We start from the raw sequence: 23968 nt of genomic DNA, 5'->3' as shown, positions 1-23968 counted from the left end.
CAATCCGGACCCATTTAGCTTCTCTCTCTCTAAGCGTATCCAAGCATTCGATCAACTCTTACCTCTTGTTAGACAAAAAGAGCTAGAGTCAAATATCCCTGCCATCTTCAAATTCTTGCTCGCCACTGAGGTCTGCCTGAAGATAGGGGAGAAATGAAAAGTTATTATGGGTAACATAACGGGAGGGCTAAGTACAGGTCACTTTTAACTTGTCACTCGTTACAAAATTAACCTTTACCAATGCTAAACTTGGGCCTCACTAGGCCTAAAAATTATGTTTAGGCCAAAGATTAGCCAATTTGAAAGTTTTTGGTTGCTTTAGTATGGCCAGCATATCGTTAATGTGCCAACCAGAGCCTCACTTGCTGTCGAACCAAAGGGTCTTTTGTCCCAGTGGTTGGCACATTTGAATAACAAAAGCAATGTTTGTAAACAGATATCTTCGCTATAAGGTAAACAATGACCTATATCGAGGGACCTGTTAAAAGTGACCTGTACTTTAGACCTGCTGGTAACATATAATTTTAAGACGAAGTGATCGGAAGCCTGCAAATCTTTATACAATAATGACAAAAAATAAACTTGAGGAATGTTTCTACCTTGCCCAGAATTCAATAATTGTTTCGTTAGATTGAGGTCGAAAATGAAAAGTCCAAGCCAAAAGTGGTTTGTGAAAATTATCTCCATGAAATGTATTTTAATTTAGAAGTGACTTGGAATTCTAAAGAAATTCACGAATATCAACTTTCGAAAAGCTTGTAACGAACTGTGAACACTAAATAGAGGAGCGGAGCGATTGTAAAGTAAATTGGAGTCTACCAAAGGTCACCAAAACTGAGAACACTGAGAACACACAAATTGTTTTGATTGTGCTATTGATCTGAAAACATAACATAATTCCTTACCGTCCTCAAACGTTTCATTGCTTGGTAATTTTTAGCAGTTTTTCTTCCTTGTAGCTCACATGTGTTGAGTCAAGAGCGTGCTGCAAAAAAAAATTGACAACAAAATTAGATTGGTTGCATTATATTAGTTAATTCCCTTGCTATCTTGCTCTGTCTACAGTTAATCGTGCATTAGGGAATGAATTGATTTTAGTATGTACTTGAAATAATGCCTTGCTAATGTGAAGGATTTCAAGCTGTAAATGAAATCCCACATTTTATTTCTTTCCCCTTACTGAGAAAGTGATTTTATGTCAACTGAATATATTTCCTTTAAAACATTTTTGTAGTCTGACATAAACTGATTGAAAACCACTAAGAAATGGTTTTGCAAGGTGTTATTGGATAATTTAAAAGTTCTGAATCACCTTTTCTACTTTTCAGTCTGTGATTGAAACGTTGAAATATTGACTGATGAAAATCGGTTGCTTAATGACTGCTATTACCGGACATTAAAAGCACAGTTAAACGGCTTTTAATCTTACAAAATATACAATCTACCTGCATCACAATCGATTTTAACTGAGCTGAATTAAAGGTAACATTTAAATCATTCAGTTTAATATTTAGCTTACCAGTAGTTATGTGAGTTATCAAGCTTTCATGGCCCATACATTGATCCTTCATATGACATGAAATGGCCGCACCTTCCTCAGTAAAATCCTGTGAAGTTTGCTCGACTATTTTTTCTCCACCAGTGGTTCAGTTAACGACAGGTGGTATAACTACGAGATGTTAACGTGGTAAAGGCTCACTGGAAAGGATTTAAAACTTTTAAAATAGCTTTTCAGAGCGACATTTTGAATTTTTCCTTCGATTGACTTGCAGCAAAGTGGGCAAAGCAGATTAGCATATCATTAGCAATTCAATTAAATTCTAACAAGTGTCTTTTCTTGACACAAAAAATATATTTTGAAGAAATGGGATAAAACGAATTTTGTAAGCTAAAATCACCGTATCAACCTCTCTCGTGGCTTAGAAATCAGACCGGAATAAACGGTATAGTTTCATAAAAAAGAAAAAAATTATCCATGTCTGTTACAACTGCCTAATTTGCTGCATCAAAGCCAAAAAGCAGCACATTCCTTATTGAGAAACGAAAAGTTAGTTTTAAGTTCTTTCGTCGGCAAAAAGAACTTTTTCAAGCAAGGAACTTCGATTATTCAACAAGGATTCACTGAAAGCGAAGCGAATTTATTACTTATTACTTTTCAATCTCGTATATTTCCTTTCTGGCATTAATTGTGATTGGCTAACTGAATCTCGGTTATCATGATAGCGTCGAGAGTTGCCGCTCTGAAAAAATTGTAGCTGGCAACATAATTTCCATGTATCCAAACGTTTAGAGTTTCCGTATTAAAATTCACTTAAACTATAACGTTTTTATTTGTCTGATATGTGACTGATCGATTATACAATTCTATTCATCCGATCCCAATGTTTCTCATCTCACATCCAATGCACAATCAAGGAAAAATTGTCGAATATTTACTCAGATTAACAAATAAATTTAACAGAATAAAAAAAATAACGCTAGCTCTCGAAAGTAAAACAGAAGCTGCGCTTCACACAGTCAAACAGGTTTGTCCTTCACTATGGTGTCGAGGTTGCTACAAGACAACACGCTTGGAAACAGCGTCTTTAATTATCGTCCTCGAAAAGCCTCGAACACATCATTGCAAAATCCAGGCTCGAAATTAACGCATAGCTGTACAAATCGTTTTTAACTTTTTCTAGTGAATAGTCGGATTTTTTTGTGAGAGATTCAGCATAAACTGGCCTTAACTTGTTCTTCACTTTAAAATATGATACGTGGTTGCGTTCGACATTGGGACACAATTTCTAATCTTGGGTATCCTGTGCATAGGGTGATCCCCAGCAAATTTTCGTTTTCTTCGTTCGTCTGCATTTTCAGCGCCATCTTGAATTACGTCATTCGTGCATTGATACGTCATATGCGCAAATGACAATCTCGCACAACATGACTTTTTGTTTCTTTTAGATTGTTTCTTTCCCTATACTTCTTTGCTTCCAAAGCGACTGTCGAACGTACTTCAATAATCCAAAATTACTACTAGTATGGTACATGAGTGATATATCAAATTATATGTAATCTTGCTTTCGTTTTCTTTCTTTGAATGTATATTCTAGTGTTTGTAATCATTGTGTATCGATATTATTTATACGAAACATTAATATTTTTCCACATTACTGCCCGCCTCGACTAGCCATTGCCAACTGCGGTTGTGTGAACTCTCTTTTCTCCTATATTTGTCTATTCATTCTATTACATTGATACGCTTATCTGTTTGCATACGTGAGGTAAAACGTTGTTTTTGTTACTCTTTAGTCGAGTCTCCTGCTAAATAGAAAAGCGAAAGCCGCGAAGTTCACCTGTTTCTTTCCCTTGTCTTTGAATATACATGGATTAACTAAGCGATGATTGTCCCCTTAACAGCTCGTATATTTCATTAATTGTAAAGAGAGTTCCGTTTGGTAAGAGAAATTTAAATTCTGCTGGTAATCAACTTAAGTCAAAAGATAAGATAAGCACGACATAAATTTCGACATTCAAATTTCAGCCTTTAATAAGACACAAGTTTTTTCTTAATATACATTTTCCGCGACAAAGAATGAAACACCCTTTTTAAAAAAACGTTTTTTAAGAAGTTCAAATCGATAATCTCGCTATTCACATTTTTCCATAAAACCGGGATGAAAATATAAAACACTTTGCATCTTTAAGAACAATCTTCCCAATTCCGCGTCATTAGAAAAGTTTAAATGGGGGCAGATGATTACTCTACACTTGCAATAAGGACTTTACTTTAATATCCTAATGCTCGAAAAACAAATCCCTTGTCCAACTCGACAATTCAAGTCAATTTCAAGCCCAGGCGGTTTTCTAGCGGCAGCGCACAAAATGACCTATTCTATTGCAATTTCCTTCATCTCCTTGTCAGCTATCTGGTCAGTAACTTTCTGTGACTTTACATTTCAAAATCGCTTACTTCCAAACAATTACTTTCGGCCCTTTTTCGTGAAAGATTGGCTGCAATGCGTTGAGGCTTGTAACGACAACAGAAATTGCATCTCGTACAATTACGGTACCTCGAGCAAGTGTCAACTGAATAAGTATGGGTTTCGAGATCGTTGCGAGGCGTCTAAACACTTGATAGTTTCTCCTGGGCATATCTTTCAACAGCTCAGGCCGGTAAGTTTGTGAAAAACGTGTATATAATCTTATTGTCCGTTTATTTAAGAGGTGGAGTAGTCTATAGACGTTCCAGATTTGCTCACCCAAACGATGCGGATTCAAATTTGCTCTGATGACCACCTTTGCAACTCAGTGGTTTAGTTGTTGTGAACACACCAGGCACAAGTCTTTGATTTTGTATTTTAAGGCAGCAAATGACGCAGTCTTTGTCCCTCCGGATCTTACACTAGAGAAGGCAACGGAGTGTCATGTATCCCTAGCGTGTTCCCAAGGTAGGATGTTTTACTGTTAAGGAAATCAAACAAGTTTATTTGCGAAAAGAATGTGCCTGATTTAAAGCCGAGGGGTACAAGGTACGAGTCTGCAAATTATGGAATTAGCAATCATCCTCGATCTCCTCCTCAGTTAACTCTGTTTAAAATATAAGTGCTACACGGCCAACGTTTGTATACTGTACCAATGGATCGAACTGGAAAGCTGATTTACTAACCAATAAACCGATGCCTACAACTTCCCACACCCTACAACGACTATTCGACGACATCAACAGACAAACAACACACTGATTTACTCTATCACAGTACTGCCCAACGTATTCTACGATACACGTACAGACCTATAGATGGATCAAAACGCACAAATCACTGTTTAGTCTTTCCAGCCAATTACATCTAGGCTCAACTGACAGTCGACCAATAACATCATGAATAAGTTGACCAATGACATCTTCGACCGGAGTTCTTATAGTATCTACTGACCGTTGCCTCGCCTATTGTGAATCTTCTCAGCTTGTTTAAAATCTTTGTTTCGTTGAAGTAGATTCGAAGTCTAAAGTAGACTGTAGGTCGTATAAGTTGAATAAAAAGGGAAATGTCAGTTTGAGGGATGGAAAGAAGTGATGACCTGCTTTAAAGTCCTGTGTGTCGGAATAATAGGGAGCTTTAGCAACGACAACGGCGACGGCAACGAGAACGTCACAAATTTGCATATTTAGTGGGCAAAAACAATAGCTTTGCACGCCCTGCACGTGCGTTTTTCATTTTTGTCCATTTCTTTGCCGTCGTCAGCAAAGCAACAACGTGAAATTACCAAGTTTGAAGTGTTATGGAGAACGTCAGCACCTGGAGATAAATTTTCATTCTTCTCCCCTAAATTAAGCGCCGCTCGAAACGGTGTCATTCCTGAGGGACTGAAACACCTTTGTCATATTAAAAGGCTTGGAATAGTCGCGAAGTGATCGCAATAACGTGAATTTATGTTTTTACATGACGTTCTCGTTGCCGTTCCCGTCGTCGTTGCTAAAGCTCCCTAATGGCAACCGGACACGTCACAATTATTCAAAATGGCGGCTCCCGAAAAAACTGAAAGTGCAAAAGTCATTGAAGACTTCCTGTTATCCTGACACAGTGTTTTTAAAAATAAATTTGATTGCAGTCATTATTTCCTCCGGTTTGAAGCGACTCTTTTGGAGGAGTGGAGGTTCTCTTTGACACGTTGGTAACCGTTTAATTAAAACTCCTTTTAATTTTCTCCAAAGCTGAACCCATTTCTTCGACAATGAACAAGACCACTGGTTGCAGTTATGATAGGAATTCATCTCATGGTAAGATTATAGCAGATTCAAGATACCTCGCATACCTTACAGACCCCTTTCCCTGGTTTTACACTTACGTATGAGTACTCTCATATTTTCACCAGCAAAAGACCTAATCGGCTAACTCAATGTTGTGTCCAATTCAAATCTCCCGGAAATACTTGGAACAAAACGTTTTATTCCCAAAGGGTTTGAATTGGATACAACATTGAACCTATGCACTGAACAGGAAAAACTCGCGAGCGCACGCGAAAATCCCCCGTTTTGATTGGTTAAGCTTTTCTCCACGTCACGTGTCTCGTCTTCTCGTGTAAGGTGATCTCGCGCGCCCGTTTTCCTCTTATTTATAATCTATTAATTTATAATCTATCTATAGACTTATAATCTATCTATTATAATCTATTAATTGATCACTAGAAAACGCAAAATGACCCTAGTTCTGGTCAGAAATGACCCTATTTCTACCGAAAATAAATTCGAGTTCACCTTAATTCTACCACTATAATTTGCGCTGCTGTATAACATACTCTTGATTCAATTTTGCAGAACAATCAGTTAGAGTTTGATGTTCGTTTGGTTTGATGAAATTTGAAAATAGACCCAATGTTTCCATACTGCTATCTAGTGTCCCCATCAGGGAAGATATAAAGCAGATAAAAGGACTCTTTCGATGTCTTCTGATCACCATGATGAAGACACTAGACAGGAGTGTAGAAACTTTAGGTCTTTGAAGTGTTAAGCTACATTAAGAGTGAATTATATAAGAGTGTTTATATATCAATTTGCGGCGTTGCCTCGGCAAAGTCACAAATGGACTTATTTTTAGATACAATTTACACGCGAAAAGGGCCGCCACTTTAACCAGTCAGGAGAAGCCATATCACGAGTGACTGCTTTTGCCATGTTGTTTTTGCCATGACAACTAATTTTCGCGGGAACGGGTATTCTAAAAATAGACTCATTTGTGTCTGTGCTAGGGAGCCCACCTATGCCGTAAGAACACTCTTATCTAATTTACTCTGGCTACATTCAAACAGAGTAAAATCAAACTATGTCTGATTTGTTAACTTGGTTGCAATGTGAACCTTAATCTTTTATTCACAGAACAACTTTTGCATAACGTTACTTTTTGTGGTCGGATGAATTGGCGACATATCCGATGTTCTTGGAGAAATAGAATACAAGTGATATCAGCCAGATATTTGAACTGCTCGTGCAGCTGTGACTCTTGCGAGACGCTGCTCATACCTGAAGCGTGTTTGCAAGATGAGGTATTTGGTCGAATTTCGAGGAAATGTGAAGGCAAAAGATCCTGTACAGTGAGACAACAAAACGCAAATTGCAATTATCCCGGGGGCAAAATTGTTATTGGCCTTTCGTACGCTTGTTACACTGAAAACAGAGATGACAGGCAACGCAGAGAGAAACATGACGATGATGATGACGCTAAAGATGATGATGATGATGATGAAGATGAAAATGAAGATGAAGATGGTGATGATGATGATGATGACGATGACGATGACGATGACGATGATGATGATGAAGATGACGATAATGGTGATGATGATGATGATGACGATGACGATGACGATGATGAAGATGACGATAATGATGATGACGATGATGATGATGATGATGACGATGATGATGATGATGAAGATGATGATGAAGATGAAGATGAAGATGGTGATGATGATGATGACGATGACGATGACGATGATGATGATGAAGATGACGATAATGATGATGACGATGACGATGACGATGACGATGATGACGATGATGATGACGATGACGACGATGAAGATGATGATGAAGGAGATAGCGATGGTGATAGCCGGTATGCAAGTGGAAGTGATGATGATGAACGATAATGATAATGATGATGATGATGACGAAGATGATTAAAATGACGATGACGATGACGTACGTATACGATGAATCTACCAACGATTACGTGCTTAACGAACATACTAATTTAAATGCGGCAAAATAAAAAGATCAATAGTTGTTTTACGAAGAAATTACCCCGTCTAAAAAAAATTGTCTGTAGAACATTACTTCTAACTTCGTGAACAAACCAGAAAACCATTTGAACTTACCTTGCAAACGCCTTTCACTCCTTTACTAGAGCTTTTATTGCAAAGGTCATCACTATATTAGGCAACGGGAACAGTTCTTTGTCTTTCTTTTCATTCAAAACGACGACAGTTTGCACATTTAGTACAATTTGTGTCTTCACGCGTTTTTTCGCGCCAAGGCCATGCGAAATGTTCCATTTTAGCATCACTTTACAATAGCCAGGATGGTTTTCTTGACCAAAAACAGCGCTTAATTAATTCATTGAAACCGTGCTCTAGTGTTATGCAAATGCAATCTTTTGCCGTGGTAAATAAACATGGACGATGATTCCGTGTGATTCTACCGAAACAAAAGATACATTTTTCAGAAGAATCGAGTTCAATTCCTGGTGGATTAGGACAACGACATAGGCACGGTTTCTTTGCATTTAGTTGACCAATCAAAACGTAAACAAATGCATGCATCTGGCGCTAAGCACGGGAGAGCGTGCAGCAGCCAATCACAATTTGTTCTCACGTTTCTCTTGATTGACTGAAAATATGGCGGGAAATTTCTGACGGCCGTCGTCAAGTGTATTAAATTCAGGGGCACGCAACGAAGATGTTCTGCAAAATATGATCAAATATCTGTTCCGCAGTGGAAATTCACTTGGCTAGCAAGTTATTTTTAAATATTTTTAGCATTTCAATCCATGGCTGGATGAGAACAGAAACTGGGGCAGACTGGAGGAGAACTCGTTCACGAGAAGATTATCGCCGGTTCCATTTATCGCATGTTGAGAAAAAAAAACCCAGTTTTGACTGGTTTGGCGAGCGGTTTAGATTCATGAGGTTCTTTGCTGGCTGGGAAACAGTAACACAGCGTCGGCTGGCTGGAGATTTTCCTCACTATCAGGCTGGGAGTGCGGAACACCTTTTTTTCCCAGCAAAATTTAAAAATTCAAACTCAATGTTTTTTTAGCGTTTTCTTGCATGTTTTTTGCCTATTATTGTGCATTTTGGGAATAATTTTCGTTGGGTGCCTTTGCAAATTAAAGGATACAAAAGTAATACGAATTATTATCAATACGAATCTTAAAATCTATTTGATAAATATTGTATGTTAACGAAGGAAACAGATTCAACAACTCAAACAACTGATGAAACGTTTTAATTTCTTTTTTTTGCTCCAGAGCTGTTTTTAACAATTTTTCTACGGCCATATTTGAATTTACGACTGTAAAAAAAGTCGACACCTTAAGTTACTTTCATCTTACAAGCTTATTAAATAAAGAATATTTCTTTTTACAATTTGAACATATTTGACAAATTTAAGACAGGCAAAAGTTTTGATCATATTTGCTTTACAGCAATACCCAGAATAGGTATTTACAGTTATCTTAATACTAGGAAAAGTAAGTAAAGTAAAGTAAAGTCTCTGTTTTCGAGCCAGAAGGCCCATCAGGCCGGCACTTATCTCCGGTTTCATTAGCATGAAGCGACTAGGAGTATTTCTACTTCCCCCTGGATGGGATGCTAGTTCATCGCAGGGTTACCCCCAGCATTTCGCCGGTATCCATTTATACACCTGGGTGGAGAGAGGCACCGTGAGGGTAAAGAACACAATACAATGTCCCCCAGCCAGGACCCGAACCCAGACCACTCGATCCGTAGTCGAGCACTCTAACCACGAGGCCATCGCGCTTAATACTAGGAGCCGCAAAATTAATCTACTTATAAATTGTATACATTGTTCCTTATAGCGTGGTTGTCATTAGCGACGCAAGCACAAGTGCGCTTAAAAACGTGAAAACGTGAAAACGTGAAACGTGAAAACGGGGTTGACGCAAGCATAAGCGCAAGCACAAGGACAAGGATTAAAATTATTTCCTTTTCCTTGTGCTTGCGCTTCTGCTTGCGTTCGCTTGCGTTATGTGAAAACGGGACGTAACGCAAGCTGTAATGTTCGTCCAATGAAAAAGACCCGTTCCAGGATTCCACTCGCAGCGCCGCGTTGTAAGAGAGAACATGGAACTAGTGAATCTTTGCCTTCGCGAAGTGTGCTTGTGCTTTGCGTGATGGTTCGTTTTCACTCGACACCAATCTCTTATGTTTGCGTTTATGCTTGCGCTTTGTGTTGGCGTCGCTAATGACAACCAAGCTTATCCAGTGCATAAATCACTATCAGACAGCTATCAACCTGTGCGGAGATTTCTGTCCTTATCAAAGTAAACATGAATATGCACACCCTGAGCTGGCACATCTAAAGCCGTGCTCACACTCAACGTTGATTATGATCAACTAAAGTATAATTCAGGCAATCATACTCCATTCAGTTTTCTTCTTTTCACATCTGTGAAAATTTAAATACAATAGGCAGGGTAACCTCGCAGTGTGAGACAAAATGGAACATGGAACTAGTATCGCGTGACTGCCACGATTATCATCACCATGCTTGAGGCGAGAAGAATACCCACAGATAGCTTCTGAGAACAGAAGAAGACAAATCCAAATTTTTGCTCCATAAAGCGATTAGAAGTTTAGTCTGCTCATACCACCTCGTACAGGTGGTTTTCACGTTACGTCATCGTCGCCATGTTGCTGGACGAAAACCAAAGTTCTCTCATTAACTCCTTTTGTTCGTCCACCAACAATAGTACACCACTGCATTGTTATCTGTATCTCTAGAGATAACCTGCAAACCACCTATTCGGCATTCTGTTCAATTACGCACTGTAAGTACTTCAAAGAACCCCCTTGAGGTTGTTTGAAGTAATTACAATTCAATTATAATCACCTACTGTAATTAGTTGATGTGAACACGTTCCAAACTTAATTGGATTATAATTCGATCATAATCAAGGCCTGATGTGAACTCGGCTTAAGTAAAGGCGAGTACACAGTGTGCAAAGTTCAACATGCGGTATATTTTATTTATACATTAAGCACGGTGCCTACTAATTCAAAGGTATTTTTGCGCGGTTGTATGGATATGCGGGAAAAGCATAAAATTGGGGGTAACCACGCATTTTTCAAAGATAATTAATCAACAATATTAGTAAAAAGCTTTAAAATACAAAGCAATGTATGGAGTTCCTTTCCAAATTAAAGCTTCATTATCTCTGAAAAATGCATGGTTACCCCCAATTTTCTTTTTGGGTACCAAGAGCATTTGCTAAGTTCTGCTTTCTCCGCATAAATTTAAACCGCGCAAAAATATCCCTGCATTAGTAAGCACTACCGATAGGAAATCCGAGTATCTGGAGATGCACAGAACGTGTGCGCCATAACAATAGTAGGCACCGTCCTTAAGGGACAATGCCCATGGAGAGTCAACAATAGAACACTCACTCCCTTACACTTGGTCAACCTCTGCATGTTTACCCTCCCGACCATGATATTCTTTGATTATTACAGCTGACGTCGATTTGATTGCACGGCGGCCATGTTGGTGAAAAGAACAATGGCGAAAACGTCTTTTGGGAATTTGACACTATTATTACGCAAAACTTGAGCTACATTTTTCTATTGTTTTGGCGCCAATATGGCTGTCTTGTCACGTGAGTGCAATCAGAGAATACCACAGAGGACAGACCTCAACACTGGGAACTCCATACCCTGCCTATACTATGGCAGGAGCTCATTACTAGGAGCCCCATATGCAGTAGATCTTTGCGCGTATCTTTCTATTTTTAGAACGAACCCTTGAGCAGGAGACTCGCATTTACATAAATTTACATTAATTTGCACGATTTAAATACAGTTTTACGGCTTTATTTGTCTTCGTTAGACAATGACTTAACTCTGATTGGCCTTTTAAAACAGTGCGTACAGAGCAGAGGAACTCGTGGCGTTCTAAAAATAGAAAGATACGCGCAAAAGTTGACTCATAAGGACGTGTACGAGAGAGACAAGCTCCTACTCATGAGCTCCTGACTATGGATAGTGACTTATCCACTGGATAAAGTTATCTTGCCTGTGAACAACTGTGGCCAGCACGAGTTACAAGGGAAAAGAAATAGGATCTGCATCGAAAAAGGCATGTCCAAAAATTCATCTAATCAGATAACATCGATCGATAAGCGTCAACTAAGTGTCCCCTTACCATTCTCGTCAACTTAAACGTCAATTGTGTCCAAAAATGCCACTGAAGTGTTTCTCTAAGTACACGCACGTTGTAATTAAGATGTTTCCTTTGTGGTATTTTTCAAAATGCAGCGTGCATCTGACTATAAAAAAAAGCTAGCAGTATTCCAGGACACAGTGTTACAACAAGGACTCCAATAATCTCGTTGCCACCCACTTGCGAACTCACTCAGCAAACCAGAGTGGATCAGTGGTACATTTGACAAGATTCTACACTTTCAATTTTTGGCATCTCTTTCTCTCCTTCAAATATTTTACCGAACTAGCGAAACTTTTCATTCACCAGTGTCATTTTGTTATGAGTTGAAAGTTGTCATCATAACGCGATGTCGTTTGAAGAAGCGTCATCTTCGCATTCCTTCTGTATTACATCCGGGAGATTCAACAACGATGACCGCTCACAAGAGCAAGTGAAACCGGTCTCAACTGGTTCTGCGTTCGACGCATTTTCCTCTGAATTCTACAAGAAAAAAAGATGGTATTTACTGAATAAATAAGTTCAGGCGAAAGCCAAAAGGTTATGGGGCTATTAAATTTGCGAGACTAGAACATCAATCTTCAACCTTCGATTTCTAAAAACAAAACTTTGAAAAAAAGTGTTTTTGCCATAGAGGTGCAGTACCTTGGAACAGTTTGTCTTTGAGTCACATCATTTGTTAATTAAAACGGTTTGAAGCATAAGACTTCATATTAGGAATTTTACCTTTTTAATATACTGTACGTATTACTTAACATCAAGTAATCACAATCCTTATGGATAGTTAATCTTGCATAGTATAATTTGCTTGTTGGTAAAGAGGCTCGTGAACAAACTAACTCTGGTGATACGATGGATGGACGGACGGAGGTTTGGACGGATGGTCGAATGGATGGATGAGAGGATTGACAGGTAAATGAATAGATTAGATTTATAAAATGATACCACGTCTCACCTCCCTACATTCAACTGCTTCACTTTCAATGCTGTTTGAAGTGTCGACTAAACTCTCAGCTAACTGTGAACTCGGTTGAGATTCAATATGCCTGTCTTCATCGCATTGTTGACTGTCATCCTCTGAAAGAAAATTACACCAATTTAGCATTAAGGGTAAATTAAGCCACCCACCCTTCCCTATTCCCTTATGACTGACTCTTCCTGTTGCATAAACCCCTTCCCTATTCGAAAAAACGTTCTTCGATGTACCGCACTGCGACATTTGAAGTGTTATGACACTAGAAAGACACCTTTATCCTTCTTAGGGTGCAATGAATTTCCACAATTTTACAGACTGAACAAACAAGTTGCCTTTTACGCTTTAGAGGTTGACTTAATAGTTCTTGTTTTTTGAACAAAGACTTAGTACAGCGACATCTCCCCCCCACCCCACCGCCCTCTATTACTGCATAAGTCCACATAATGAAATCCAAAAATAAAGTGACGTCCCCAGGAACAACTGTAACATATAGAAATTTGTCGTACAAACACCAATGAAATACCAAGTGAGCTTTCGCGCGAAAACATGATATCTTCACACGTGAAGATAACATGTTATTTTCACACGTGAAAAGATCACTGTTGCTATGGTTACATATGAAAATCTCGTCTTTCGATGCCTTTCGTGAAATGATTCAGTATTTCATTGGTGTTTGTATAACAAATAGCATATTACATGGCCGCTTGGAGATGCAAAATTACTTTTAGAGTGTTGGAAAATATTTCACGAGTAGCTCACTAGTGAAATATTTTTCAACACATGAACGCAGCAAATTGACCTGCTCCCAACTGAGTGACTTCATATCTCAGTTGGTAGAGCGTTGCATCGGCATCGCCGCGGAGGTCCTGGGTTCGAATCCCGTTGGAGCCACGTGAATTGTTTAGGCCCCAGTAGTTCAAACGATGGATAGCGCTATCCGTCGGATAAATTGCTACCCAGTAGATAAGTAATAGCGAAATCAATTGCGCTATTCAGTGTTATCCAATTTTTTTTTAGCCTAAATCACCCACCCATCTTCTTCCAGTGGTTAATACCCGTTTCCTAAGTAATTCCAGTCTATTTGTTAAGAAACCGAATCGTTTGTATAGCATGTGTTTTGTACAGTCAATTTGTGATTGTTTTATAATCTGAAAATACTTGCTCCGAATATTATAAATTTATACCTTTATAGCAATAATTAATAAGATTGTATTGTAAGTTGTGCAAGTAAGCATTGTACTGTAAGTCGTGTTTTAATAAAAATTTATAAAATAAAATAAAAATAAAATAAAAAACGAGACAATTGCTTCAATTGTCCAGATAAGCGCAAGAATCGCTTCTCTCCTTCAACAGTAACCTTTCTTCTCTAATTTGCAAGCTCACAAAAATTACCAAGGAAAGCTTTTTCCGACAGGTTTTTACAATTTGAGGTCTATCCTCACAAATAGTATCCTGCGAGCAGTGGGTTTCTCTTATGTATGTTGGTGGAAAGAACAAACGTCTTTTGGGAATGTGACTTTATTATTACGCAAAACTTGAGCTACATTTTTCTATTGTTTTTGGCGCCAATATGGCTGTCTTATCACGTGAGTGCAATCAAAGAATACCACAGAGGACAGACCTCAACAATGGGAACTCGCTTCTCTCCTTCAACTGTAACCTTTCTCCTCTATTTTGCAAGCTAACAAAAATTACCAAGGAAAGCTTTTTCCAAGGGGTTTTTACAATTTGAGATCTATCCTCACAAATAGTACCCTGCGAGTAGTGGGTTTCTCTTACGTATGTTGGTGGAAAGAACAATGGCGAAAACGTCTCACAAATAGTACCCTGCGAGCAGTGAGTTTCTCTTACGCTTAACGAGAGAGAAACCACTGTGAGCAACTGTTTGATTTTCCATCGAGCATGTGCGAAGAACGTCACACCCCACGTGATGTATTGACATCACTTCGTCTTATTTCGCGGGAAATCACTACACAGCGGGCTCGCCCAAACGCAGCAGTTACGTAGCTGAACGCACGCGCAAGCGCCAAAACAAGTTTACTAACTCGTTTTACCGGTTCAAATTTAATTTATTCGTCAATAATTGTCATGATTTCAAATACGCGCCTGCAATTGCTCATTTCCACGTACGTTATAGATCTTAGCATTCAAGTAAGAAGTTGATGGTAAAAACGCAATTCATATATTTTCAATTACGTCTTAAAGCGATGTCCAAGAGAACAACTCGCTGTAAGTAGAACTCGTTTTAGAAACGAGGCTGTGTGACCCAATAAAATGCGTTCTCCTATAAACTATGTCTTGACTGATGTCGGCAGCACGTTCAGTTCAAACAAACAGTTAACTATAAGTTATTACCTCTGCCGTTTGGTTTTTTTTCTGCTTTGCTTTTAATTAAAGTAAAGATCGACGTTAATTTTTGTTCTTCTTCCTCAAAAAGCAGATTTAAAAACACCAGCTTCGTACCTGTTATTCCACTCATCTTCCTGACCGGCTGGTTTAAGGATTGCCGCATTGCAATATACTCTGCGCCAGGCAGTAACGTAACTCTCTGTTCCAGTGTACTGTTCGCTGAGTTCTGAAACCATCAAGCAATGCAGATGTTAAGATTTTGTAATGACATGCGCAAAGCAAATGAGCAATTTTACAGGCTTTGTTGCGCAAAATTATTTTGAGACAAAACAATGTTCTCGACTTAAGAGTATCACACAGTTACTTGTTGACAAATTGTGTGCATTGACAGCCCAATTCTTTAAAGCTGCAATAGTCTCCAAATTTCTGCTGTGAACGCTGAGACTACCCCTGACTTCCAAAGGAATGCATTACTAATTCTTGAGCAATTTTTTGTGGCGATGAAAACTTTATTTTGTAAGTACATACATCGTATTCGATGGTTTTACATATAGTACGCGCGGATATTTTGCGAGTTTCCTAGTATTTTCCCGAGCCCCGCAGGGGCGAGGAAAAATACCAGCAATGAGCAAAATGTCCGCGAGTATTATATGTTAAACCATCGAATAAGAGATTTATTATTCCACTACAAAAAGGTGTCATTTTGATTCAATTTTATTTGGTAAGAGTGTTTCTAAAAAAAAATGCATCATCTGTCCTTCAGGGCGCTTATGGAAGATAGTAAGCAGCACAGAAAGGCAGCCAAATGTCCTTTATTCCATTGTATAAACGAAATGACAAGTGACAAGCGATGGCAAGCTAAATTCTCAGGCTTTGTATCGTGTTGAAAACAATTTCTTTGATTGAAAAACTGCCGTTCCGTCCGTATTTGCTCTGTTCTAAACTGGTCAAACCAGGACACTACAGTGTATTACCGTCTCATATTTTGAGCGTTCTCTTGACCAAATATGGTAAAATGATGTAATAGTGGAATAATAATGTCATTTAAGTATTGGTACATTAATTTGTTCATTTGTATTGTTTACGAGTCATTTTTTATAATGGTAAATGCGTCTTAAAATCCTGTTAGTCTTCTGACTGCTAGGAATATATGATATGCGTGTATGTACCTAAAATTGTTCATTTCCAATCGCAACCATTTCCCGTAATTATAGCACTTTGGATTCTTTACTTTAAAAGTCTCTGCTTACGAGCCAGAAGGCCCATCAGGCCGGCACTTATGTCCGGTTTCATTAGCATGAAGCGTCTAGGAGTATTTCTACTTCCCCCTGGATGGGATGCTAGTCCATCGCAGGGTTACCCCCAGCATTTCGCCGGCACCCATTTATACACCTGGGTGGAGAGAGGCACCGTTAGAGTAAAGTGCCTTGCCCAAGAACACAACACAGCTTCCCCAGCCAGGACCCGAACCCGGACCACTCGATCCGGACCACTCGATCCGGAGTCGAGCACTCTTCCCCTTTTCCCAACAAAATAAGAAAAACTTAGATAAAATGGCAGAGAGCCAGAAAATGGCTGATTGCACAGCATGGGGGTGGGGGTGGCGGAAAAACCAGAGTCCTAAGCAGGAATAGAAGCTACGACCTCAGTAACACAGGTCGGATGCTCTACTCATTGAGCTACTAGAACCGTGGGAGCTGGGTCGTTTATCTAGGTTCTGAAAGGACTGGGGTTAAAGTCCTACGATTACCCTAAAGGCATTGCGTGCCGTAGAACAATTTTCAAGTATGAAAATCCCGTCAAAGCTGAAATTTATCCAATCAGATCGCTACGATAAGCAATGCGAATTTCCATAACAAAAACAAACAAACGGTCGAAAAGTCTGTCGGTTGAAGGTGGGCCTGTAAGGAGGTCGTAGTTTCGAATCCTGCCTAGTCCAAGTATCTATTTTCCCATTCTAGAAACAGGTTTAAAGAAATCCTTCGTAGAGTTTCTGAGAACAGGAACCATAGCTACACATGATCAGGACAAACGCTTGAGACCTCGGTTTTTTTATTGTTTCGTTTTGCCAGTTGTTTCTTGCGCACAAAAGAAGAGAACCTTCAGTTGCACTGAGGCCTTTCTTCGCTGCATGCTACAGAGCAGTACTTCAGGGAAGCGGTCAATACCTTTGGCGTTTCTAAGTTTGACTGTAAAGTGCTCCGTCGAATCTTCTCCGACGCTCTCGATCGGCTGATAGAGTCGGACTTACTCCACCACGGACGAGCTACAGCGTAAGCATCTGATCGCGACTGGCAGCGGATTAACCGCAAATATTCTTCGCGCACCTGAAAACAGTGAAAGAAAAGCCAGACTTCAGTACGCAGGTTAATACGTTAAATACACCGCGCTCACGAGTAACGCTCATTTGTGCAAAATTTTATTTTAAATAACTGTTAGGGGTTTTAAGGAGGGACAACGGCAAGAAAGTGTCACTCCAAAACATAACTTGGCGCCATCGCAAGTATTTCGCGATTATTCCATCTTGCTCACCTTGAACAATACGAGCGAACTATCGTCTAACTGGATGGATACCAACGGTTTTAAAGTAAAGATGAAAAATGAATGGTTGGTAGCTGTAAGCTCGCGTCTTTGGTGATTTCACGTTGCTGTTTTCAAGAGTACGGCAACGAAATGCACAGAAATGCGTGCCGCACGTGCAGCACGAGTATTTTTCTTTATTAGCCAATAATATCCTTTCTTTGTGGCGTTTGTTGTCGTGACCGTTGTCGTTGCTTGAACTCCATCATATTATTTATCGCCATGATTCCTCAACCTCGTTATGAGGGAAAAGCCCTGGGAACGCGGTTGATGATTCCTAACCGTTTGCTAAATGTATGTTTTGCCTTTCAGTTGCATTGGCTATTTTCACTATCTCATAATGCAATGATAAATAATAAATAATAATAATAATAATAATGATAATAATAATAATAATAATAATAATAATGTCTTTTTTACATAAAAACAATTCTTGGGACTGTATCATGCTTCGGTGAACTGAATATCTATTGTTTCAATGCAAATACCCCCTCAAAATGAAATGAATTATGGGATTGGTGAAAAAAGCGAATTGCACACTTCGACCTCACCAGCGATTGCTGTTTGCATGAGTTCAAATGGTTGAGTTCATACTTGGAGGTTTGCTCAACCTATAACAACCAAAGACTGTCAAACTCTATACTCTATTCTCTCGATGAAACTAATGAGGATACTAAATTTTTCATACCTTTTCATCCCCAATGCAGTGGAATAGAAATATAAGTAATCCCTGCGCAAAAATTGAACCACAAATTAGAGAAATGAAGCTCAAATGACACCGTGCAATGGTTTACCCATAAGGGTAACTCAAAACATTTCTCAAGATAGAATCGGAATTACACTCCACCACGCCCCAGTTTCCCAAAACCTGTACAGGTTTTTCCAGTGCAAAAGTCACACTAGCTGGCAGTTTCGAAGAAGAAAAATGATACATTGCATGCAAAGCTAAGTAACGTCAAGAGTATTTAGTACACCGCAAGACAGTGACTGACATCATAATCAGTATCGACGTCATTGTCACCGTTGTCATCATCGTCGTGATCGTGATCGTGATCGTGATCGTCGTCGTCATTCTCGTCACCGTCATCACTATCGCCGTCATCATCGTCGTCGTCATCGTCATCGTCCTCGTCATCGTCATCGTCATCGTCATCGTCGTCATCATCATCATCGTCATCGACATCGTCATCACCGTCATTTTTATCAGCATCATTGTCATCATAATTATTATTGACATTGACCGAGAGTCCATTAATTTGCCCGCGAGTAAGATCAGGTTTGTTCCCATCATCGTAAGAAAAGTATCTATTTTAAGACCAAGTTTTCCAGGAAGACAAACAATAGACCAAATCGACTAACTCAATGTTGTACGCAATTCATATCTCCTGGGGTTAAGATTCTTTGTGTATTGTATTTGTATTATAATGCAGCATTCACATTAAAACGATATGGAAATACCTGAAACAAAACGTTTTATTCCCAAAGGGTTTGAATTGGGTACAACATTGAGCTAGCCAATAGACCAATGTTGATATATTAAAATTCAGTCCTAAACAAAAGACATCATCTGGAGGCTCTGTGGAATAAATATAAGGATTTGTATGAGTTTATTCCCCAGAGCCTCGAGATGATGCCTTTTGTTTTGGACTGAATTTTAATATATCGAAATTGGTCTATTTGGTCTAATGTTTATTTTCCAGCAAAACTTGGTTTAAAAATAGACACTTTTCTGACGCTGATGGGGACTAGGCTAATTTGGGTAAATCTTACTCTTGAATGATGGAATCTTGCATTGACTTTGTTATAGTCATCGTTAGCATAAACAAAAAACATACAAGGTGTAAAGTATCTTGTGTGGTTGGACAATCACGTCAACCTTAATTAGCAATTAGCAATACAGACTTTCCACTCCCTACCTGTAGAGTATTAAATATATTGAAAAGGTAAGCCATGAATATCGTGTCTTCATTGACAACAAAAACTCCCACAATCCAAGTTAAGCCAAGTAAACAAGACAGAAGGGCGCAGCCTTTGGACCAGTATCTGTTAGCAAAGGAAACAGATGGTTATCAGTGGCGTATATAGCTTTGTATTGTACAGGCGTATTCTCTACTTTCTCAAATCCCATAATACACCTTGTTTCCCTCTTTTCAGCCTGGAAGGGAAACAATGGAACGATTACATGTCGTTTTAGCCAAAGCTCAAACTTTATTCGTTATAACACAATTTTCAGGTGTGTAAGGCGCCTGGGAAGTTTGGTGACAAGGTTTTGACGTCCATGATGCCAAGAGCAATCTTTCCGGTTCCGTTACGTTTTTTAGAAACAGTTGATTGCTTGGGTCACCTTTTCGGATGACGCGACATGCTCGATCCATGCAGTTACCCTTGGAAACGAAAAAAGGTTGCCCCTAACAACATTGTACTTCCAATCAGGTGCCTTACTCAACTGAAAATCGATGTATGAACTCATTTTTTAAAAGGACGCATTTTCTTGAGTTTAGTCGAGCTTAAAGATTGAGCAAAGAACTGACTCACCTAATTTTCTTTATACTTGTGTCGCTTTTCTTTGTGCTGCCTCTACTTGACATCACCATAAATGTCTTGCCCAGACAAATAAAATTAAACTGAAAACGAATTTCAAATGTGAGAGTTATGGCAAATGATTCAATAAGAGTAACAAACTTTCGGAACTATTCTGGAGATGTTTCTCTATCTCTGTCTTTTGAGTCGCGAGAAGCTTACGACCTTTGCGTTTAAAAATATGGATTATTGACAAGCGTGAGGTCACGATGGCTGGATATCGGCCAAGTTCTTTTTTTGCGTGTTTATGGACCGAGATTAACCCGAAGAACCTTAACAGATCCAGCTTCCCACGTACTGAGAAACGATGCCTCCCGAAGTAAGTTAACCTTACCAAGCAAACCAAAAGGACAGGTCCAACAAACGCCCAGGTGAAATGTCTCTCAAGCGATAGCCAACAACTGCAACAAAGGAAGAGTCAAAAATAGCAACGTTTGTTGTTTATTTAATCCCAGTTAAGCGTGTGGGACGGCGCAGTTAACTTAACAGATGTCCAATTCGTCATGATTTGGTGCATCTAGACCCTACTTTCACAGAGCAGAATTACTGCCGGCAGTAATTACGCGATTGCAATTGCTACCCTTAGTGATTGGTTTAAAAATCTTGCGCCCGTTTATCAACCAATGAGAAGGAAAATCACATCCAATCGCGGCTTGTACGCTGATTTTCCCGCGCTTTGAGCAAGTTACATGGAATTGATACGAATTTGGATTGGTTCGTTGTTCTGTTTGCACCCGTTGTGATTGGTCGAAGTAATTATAATTTGGTATTTGTTTTTCGACACTCGATCGAAAACCGCTCTAACGGTGTAATGCGAGAAGGAGAAGGATAATGAAATACAATAGTTGCTTAACAACGGGCGAAGGGGCAACTAGGTGCCATTGAGAACCTAGATAAACGGAATCACTCCCCAGGAGTTATGAGGGAGCTTAAGCAACAACGACAGCGACGGCAACGAGAACGTCATCGCAAACTATAAATTCACGTTGTTGTAATCGCTTCGTGACTACTTCAACCTTTTTAATATGACAAGGGTGTGGTAGTTCCTCAAAAATGACACTGGTCGGAACGGCGCTTAATTTAGGGGAGAAAATGAAAATTTATCCTCAAGTGCTGGCGTTCTTCATAAAACCTCAAATTTGGCAATTTCACGTGTTTTTTTTTTGCTGACGACGGCAAAGAAATGGACACAAGTGAAAAATGCACGTGCAGGGCGTGCAAAGCTATTGTTTTTGCCTACTAAATATGCAAATTTGTGACGTTCTCGTTGCCATCGCCGTTGTTCTTGCTTAAGCTCCCTGTTGTAGCTCAATGGGTGGATCATCCGACTGGTGTTATGGAGGTTGTAGGTTCGAATCCTTCCTAGGAATCATGAGCCCAGCGGAGTGGCTCAGTTGGTAGACCATTGCACCAGCATCACCGAGAGGTCATGGGTTCGAATCCCGTTGAAGCGACTTGTATTCTTGGTTTTTCATATGACGTCACGGCCGCCATGTTGGAGTCCCCAAACAATGAAACGGCGGCCATGTTGGAGTCCCGACCCAATCCCCCGGGAATTGAACCCTATTATTATGCAAACGTTTTCTTAGTTTTCGTTTAAAAACATGGCTGTTGATCACGTGAGTGAAAACCAAGAATTGTTCAGGTTTCTATAACAGACAATAGTTAAGTGTAAGGATCACTTCTCCCTTTCGTCTGTAGCCCGCACTTGAAACACTTACGCATTCTGAATGTTACTTACAATTCTTTTGTACCATAACCTTCGTGAAACAACGCAGCCGACCCAGCTACTACTACAGCGGGAAGTCCTGTGGAGAAAAACCACCTGTATTACGATCTTAGTTACGTTTAAGTGTTTAAGGAATAGATTAAAATAAGCCGAGTTGACGACACAGTCACCACAAGAAGCCCTCAGATTATCTCAAAATACTCTCTCTCGCAAAAATGTAGAGTTTAAACTCTGATCTAAGCTAAACTTTCCCTTATCCTCTCTTCTCATTCGAGATCCTATATCGGCTGCATGAGCTGTTAACGTTTCTGTACTACTCTCATAGTAACATAATTACCACCTTAATACGTATGGTGTAATAGAAAAGAGGAAACGCAGATATCAGTAGCCCAGGTGGATTTTTTCTTCGCTTCCTCAACACACTTCCTGGAAGTAATTTGTTAAACTGATAACCACAAACTTTCTTTGTTACTTGCGATGTCCCTTTGTCGAACTTGAGAGAGGAATGGGCCCGTATGACGGGCCCGATGACGTCATAACCTGCTTTGCTTCGTTACAATGAAAGGCAGTTGTGACGTCATCTCGAGGTCAGACCCATGCCTCTTACTTGCTCGGTCGCGAGTCAAATGACTGTTTGCGTTGGCTTGATAAGAAAAAGCAAACTTTAAAATAACGACACGTGACCAAAAATCTCTAGAGTGACAAGTAACAATAGTCTTGTTTTGTCATTTGTGCCATTAAGTGGCATAAAAATGTTACCAAGGTGGCATGACGTACAATAGAAGTCACGGATAAGAATCTTCATACATGATTTGAGTGTAGATAAGAAGAGTATCAGGCAAACTCACCCCAACCACAAAGTAGAAACACAGCTTTGTCTCTGCTCGGTCGAGCTTTGCTGCGGAATATCTTGACCAGCATGAGATAAAGAATGACTCCCTCTAGAGCCATCCAAGAAAACGAGACCAGGAAAAGGTAATGAAGGGTGATGGCAATTGTTTTACAAATAATCTGCAAGAAGACAAGCAGATATGTTATAGTAGGTTCTTTGTAAGGCTAGTTTGTTAGTAAAACATAGAGTGCTTCAAAAACAAGTCCCACAAGATCGTGAGCCGCTACTATCAATAACTCGATGAAGGTGAAATGAAGAATCCGGTGGTTGATATTCGGCAGGAACGGCGACAGTTAACAAAGAGAATAAAAACTGCACTGGTATGCGTGAGATATTCGCGACCGAGAGAGTGCTCCATCATAAACGAACTTCAAAGGACCATCTTGGTGACACGATGATAATGAGGACGCTGGGATGACGACGAGAATAATGAAATGGATTATGATGATGATGACGATGATTGTGATGATGATGACGACAACGAAGATGATGATGATGATAGGGAACTTAAGGACGGTGCTTACTAATTCAAAGGTATTTTTGCCCCGGTTTATGATTATGCGGGAAACGTAGATCTTAACAAGTGTTATTGAAATTCAAAAAGAAAATTGGGGGTAACCACGCATTTTTCAAAGATAATTCATGAACAATATTTGTCAAAAGCTTTAAAATACAAAGCCGTGTATGGCGTTCTTTCTCACATTGAAGTTTAATTATCTCTGAAAAATGCATGGTTGCCCCAAATTTTCTTTTTGGATACCAATAATACTTACTAAGATCTACTTTCTCTGCATAATTTTAAACCACGCAAAAATATCCCTGTATTAGTAAGCATCACCGATATGAAATCCGAGTTTCTCGAGATGCGCAGAACGTATGCGCAATAACAATAGTAGGCATCCTCCTTAAGCAACGAGGACA

General features: G+C 39.4%; 1 protein-coding gene across 1 annotated transcript in view; it reads right to left on the bottom strand.

Annotated features, from left to right (window-relative positions):
- Nucleotides 1–8967: 8967 nt before the first annotated feature.
- Nucleotides 8968–23968, bottom strand: part of LOC137973593 (adhesion G protein-coupled receptor L4-like) — a 41424-nt gene continuing 26423 nt past the window's right edge. Inside the window, exons 19-28 of the mRNA XM_068820436.1 lie at nt 23004–23166; nt 22168–22234; nt 20761–20827; nt 20382–20470; nt 19763–19889; nt 18535–18576; nt 17435–17593; nt 15381–15492; nt 12897–13018; nt 8968–12424 (exon numbers count right to left, since the gene is read on the bottom strand). Coding sequence (XP_068676537.1) covers nt 12281–12424; nt 12897–13018; nt 15381–15492; nt 17435–17593; nt 18535–18576; nt 19763–19889; nt 20382–20470; nt 20761–20827; nt 22168–22234; nt 23004–23166 — 1092 coding nt within the window. The 3' untranslated portion in view covers nt 8968–12280. The remainder of the gene's footprint in view (nt 12425–12896; nt 13019–15380; nt 15493–17434; nt 17594–18534; nt 18577–19762; nt 19890–20381; nt 20471–20760; nt 20828–22167; nt 22235–23003; nt 23167–23968) is intronic.

Source organism: Montipora foliosa, chromosome 10 (assembly GCF_036669935.1).
Source record: "Montipora foliosa isolate CH-2021 chromosome 10, ASM3666993v2, whole genome shotgun sequence".
Classification (NCBI taxonomy): Eukaryota; Metazoa; Cnidaria; class Anthozoa; order Scleractinia; family Acroporidae; genus Montipora; species Montipora foliosa.
The sequence above is the reverse complement of the archived record's forward strand: the minus strand, read 5'-3'. Positions and strand labels throughout refer to the sequence as shown.